Source organism: Colobus angolensis, unplaced genomic scaffold, assembly GCF_000951035.1.
Source record: "Colobus angolensis palliatus isolate OR3802 unplaced genomic scaffold, Cang.pa_1.0 Scaffold51, whole genome shotgun sequence".
NCBI classification, from domain to species: domain Eukaryota; kingdom Metazoa; phylum Chordata; class Mammalia; order Primates; family Cercopithecidae; genus Colobus; species Colobus angolensis.
In genome coordinates, this window is record NW_012118599.1 from 13,715,643 (window position 1) to 13,720,228 (window position 4,586).

General features: G+C 58.2%; 1 protein-coding gene across 1 annotated transcript in view; it reads right to left on the reverse strand.

The window, feature by feature from the left end:
- TTBK1 (tau tubulin kinase 1) overlaps nt 1-4,586 on the reverse strand; it is a 44,134-nt gene that overhangs the window by 6,402 nt on the left and 33,146 nt on the right. The window contains exon 15 of the mRNA XM_011960440.1: nt 3,793-3,879. Within this exon, the coding sequence (XP_011815830.1) occupies nt 3,793-3,879 (87 nt within the window). The remainder of the gene's footprint in view (nt 1-3,792; nt 3,880-4,586) is intronic.

Genomic DNA, 4,586 nt, shown 5'->3' on the forward strand with positions numbered 1-4,586 from the left:
CCTCCCGGGTTCCTGCTATTCTCCTGCCTCGGCCTCCCGAGTAGCTGAGACTACAGGCGCCCACCACCACGCCCGGCTGATTTTTTTTGTATTTTTAGTAGAGATGGGGTTTCACCGAGTTAGCCAGGATGGTCTTGATCTCCTGACCTCATGATCCGCCCGCCTCGGCCTCCCAAAGTGCTGGGATTACAGGCGTGAGCCACTGCGCCCGGCCGAATGTACTTTTTCTACACAATATTCGTTTTTACTAATCCATTCACTCATTTAGCAAACACTAAGCACCAACTCTGTGCCAGGCCTTGTGCTGGGACACTTTGCCAGTCACCAATGTTACAGCTAGAGAAAATGGCTGGGTAGAGGTGGAGGGGCTGCTGTAAGCTCCCGGGTGAGTGGGGACCATGGGGTGGGTGGATGTTGGCACTGAGAGTCAGGGACAGGCAGACAGACAGAGAGCTCTGAGCATGTCTCTCTCCCAACCACCTCTGAACTCACCCAACTGGCACCAGACACATCCTGCCCAGTAGGGATGGCCTTTAACTCCACCAGGCCTCCCATTCTCCACAGAACCTTTGCCTATTGTCCTTCTCTAATCCCTGGCACCTTGGTTAGAGACACCCTTTCCTTTGCTCTCTGGCCAGGTCCTGGATCTCTCTGAAAAGGCCCCATGGAGAGGATGGGATGCCCCCGCAACACACACACACACACGCACACACACGCACACATGCGCGGCGCTCACATTGGATGGTTGTAGGTGGAACCCTTTCTTCTGCCTCAAAGCCCTCCCTTCCTATTACCTGGGAGAGAGGAGGAATGAGAACTGGAAATCAATGATCAGTCATAAAATCAGACTGGGAAACTGAGGCACAGAGAAGGGCATGGATTTGGGCATTGGTCCAGGTTGTGAAGCACATCCACCAGGGTGGCCCAGGACCCAAAACTCTTTCCAGTGTCTCCCACTCAGTCCCATGTGGGGATACCTGGAACCCTCTGCCTTTTGGGAGGAAGAGCCCTGAATCTCAGGGTGAGGACAACTTTGCCCTAAGGATAACCGCCACCCCCACACCAACCTAGGCATGCTGGCTTTTCAGTTCCAAAGTCCCTCTGCCCTTCCCCCATCTGGCTCTATGCTGGGGAGGGGCAGAGCCTGGGCTCAAATTCCTCCCTCCTCAGAGAGTAGCCTAACCCTCTCCCTGCCTCTCCTGGATGCCCAGTGAATTATTCATCCATTTGCCAGTTTGAGTTCATTCACTCAGTCAGTGATCCACAGACACCTTCAGTGTGCCTGGCCCTTTAGCTGTCTGACAAAGTTCACACCTTCTTGCTTCCTTCTCAGGGCAGCAAGCTTTATGATTCTCATCTGCTTATTGTGGTTCCCAGGCCTGGCTTGGCACAGCATTGTCCAGAGTTGCTTTTTAAAAATGCACAGTCCTGGGTCCTACCCCCAGATTCTGTAGGTCAGAGATGAGGCCCAGAAATCTGGCTGTTTTAAAGCTCCTTAGTGATTCAGAGTTCAGCCAAAGGCATATATGTGGTAAGGGTTGGGCTGTGGGGAGAGGAGGAGGACAGGTCAATCAAACCAATACCCTCAGAGAGAATGAAAGTCCCAGCCCTGCCCCTCCATCCACTGTGCCTTGTCTAGAGGGCTAGGCCTCACCAGCTCCAGAGCCCAGTCCAAGTCCAGTCAGGAGGAAAAGTGAAGGGAGAGGATGGACCAGACTCTGATCTTCAATTGCCACCAACAAAACTGGGCTCTCATGCCCTTGGGGAAACTTCTCTGACACCAACACTGGAGACGGGGCTCCACATAGCCCATCCTTAATCCCCACACAGGGTGCATGGAGCCACTCCTGTCTGGACCCCAGCCAGCTCCAGACTTCAGCACTGCACCCCAGCCCACGGTCCTGAAGTCGAAGATGCGGGGCTGGGAGGCGAAGTGTGGCGGAAGCAGGAGGGTGAGCCCTGGCTCCCCATTCCTCCCATGCTGAGGTAGGGGGCTTGTGCCTCTCACAGCAGTTCCTTCTTCTCTCTCAGAAACTGCCTCATGCACGCCTCCCAGCCCCTCTCCTCCACTAGGGAAGAAGCACCCCCCACGCGCCCGCTCCACCTGCGAGGAGGTGAGATGTGCCTGCATCACCTCTGTCAGCTCCTCAGCACTGCCTTTCCCAGACCCTACCTGCGTTTGTCTGTCTGTGTCGCCACTCTCCCAATGTCTCTGACAGGCCAAGAGCCCTCCCTCCACTTCACCCCACACCCAGGAGTGCTGTGGAAGGCGAAGGTGGCAGAAGGGGTAAGATGACCCCGGAACATGGCCACCTACCCTAGGTCTATGCAGAACTGCATACACTTGACCCCACATCTCTGTGTCCAAAACCCACCCTTGCCTGCCCCAGGGCGAGGAGCTGACAGCTTGTGGGGGGCGTCTTCTAAATGCCCCGGGGCTTTGGGAATGCAGCTGGAGCTTGCCCCTTTGCCTTCCTGTTTGTCAGTGTGCAGGGGTGGGGTGGAGGCATGGCGGCCTTCCTCTTTTACACTGTCCTCCTCACCTTTCCCCTCTCTCTCCAGTCTCAGAAGTCTGCCATTATTTCCGTCTTAGTGGCCCAGCCCTCCCGCTGACTGAGTTCTCCTTCAACCCACATTCCATCCCTGCACCCCCAACCCCAGGCTCTCACAGTCCATGCTCCAGTGTCCCTCCTTGGCGGACCACCCCCACCCTGGCACCCCCAAGGCCAGGGCTGCGTCTCCCGTATTTCTCAGATCGCCTATTGTAGCAGAGGGCCAGGGGAGGCTCCTCAGTGCAATGTCCTCTCACAGGCCTCTGGCATCCTAGCTTTCTAGCTTTCTAGTCCCACCAGACACTTGGTCTCAAAATCCTGATCCCATAGAGAACTGATCCCTGGGCCTGGTGGGTCCAGCCCCCTACTTCTACACACCCTCTATCCCCACTCAGAAGTTGGCAATTTGGAGTTGAGCCCCAGAGACCAGAGTCCACTCACCCCTTCCCTCCCCACCTGTTCAGTGAAAGGAGACTGCCAGCAGGGCGAGGGTGACTCAAGTCCGACTAGGCCCAAACCTCTGGAGTGCCCTCCTCACCCAGCTGCCTGGCTAAGGTGTGGATGAAGCTCATCCACTGACTTGGAACTTGCCCACCCCTCAGTCCCAGAGTCAGCAACAGACTAGCCCCTGCCCTCTGCCCAGCCGGGCGACCTCAGAGCCAGGGTCTACACTGAGAGTTGGGAAAAGAAGTGGGAGGGTGAAAGAAAGCAGGCGGAGGCGCAGGTTCCTGGAAGGCGTCTTTAATCAGGATTTGGTAGTACACAAGCTCTCCGGATTGTCTGCATTAACATACAGGGACTTAAAAAGGCACAAGATCCCTCGCACAGCGACGCGTGACGGCGGGGCGCCCCCTCCCCGCCCGTGCGCGGCCGTGTGCGCGTGGGTGCGTGTCCGTGTCCCACCCCCGTGGCGGCGCCGCGCGTGTGCGTGTCGGTTTCAAGTGTTGGATTTGTACAGTACTCGCAGTCTAGGGGCGGGGGTCTCAGTGCATGCTTTTCTACCCGGGCCTGGGGCCACCCCCCGACGCCGCTATGTACACTAAGGAGGACGCACCCCGGAGAGAGAGAAGAAGAAAAAAAGCGTCCCATCTTCGTGTGCGTGTGTGTGTGTGTGTGTGCGTGTGAGTGTGTGGTTTTGAGTTTTTCGTGCATGCTTCCACTGGCCAGGGTCGGGGAATAGTGCAAGCGTATAATACAGTATTATTGCAGTACAAAAGGGAGGGTCGAGGGAAGGACTTACGATGGGAGGGGAAGGCTCAGGAATAAACCGACTGGGACTCAGGACCTCCGCGAGGGTCCTCTCGCTAATCCTCTTCCTATCCGTCCCCTACTCCGCCCCTACCCCCGCAATTAGAAAGCGTTTCCGGACGCAGGAAGGGGCTCCGCTGGGCCCCGGTGCTGAGTTTCTCTCTCCCACCAGTCCCAATTATCGGGGGGACAGGGGCCAGCCCCTCTCCTCGCTAGACACTGAGAACTCTGAGGGCCCGGAGCCCCGTTCCCTCCCCCACGGAAGCCCCTCCGAGCGGGGGGCGGGGTCGACGGAGCAAGTGCAAAGGAAGCAGATGTTGGTCCCTGAGTTTTATTTTCGGGGGTGGGGGTGTGGGAAGAGCTGGAAATGGGGGGGCTTTTTTGGGGGCCCCCAGGGCCCTCAGTGGTGGGATGGGGCAGGGGACGCGGACTGGGGCGTGGGCAAAAAGGGGGCTGCTGGGTTGCTCTGAGAGACCTGGGCTCAAAGCTCTGCTCCCCCTCAACTCTGGGCTCTTTGGCATCCAATTGCAAGGCCAATTATTGGGGCGGGGGTAGGGGGCAACTTGACGGGCTATGAGGTAACGGGAATCAGGGGGGTAGGGCGACGGGGCCCTCCGAGCCTGGAGACCTAGCTGAACGCCTCCCCCCGCCCCCATCCGCCTGGCAGCACTGAGGGGAGCCCCACTCCAGCCCGCCCATGCCCCGGGGCCAGGGACCCAGCGGCCGCCAGCCAGCAGCACGGAAAAGCAAACGAAAACGGGCGCGAAGGCGGGGGCGGCGGGGGCG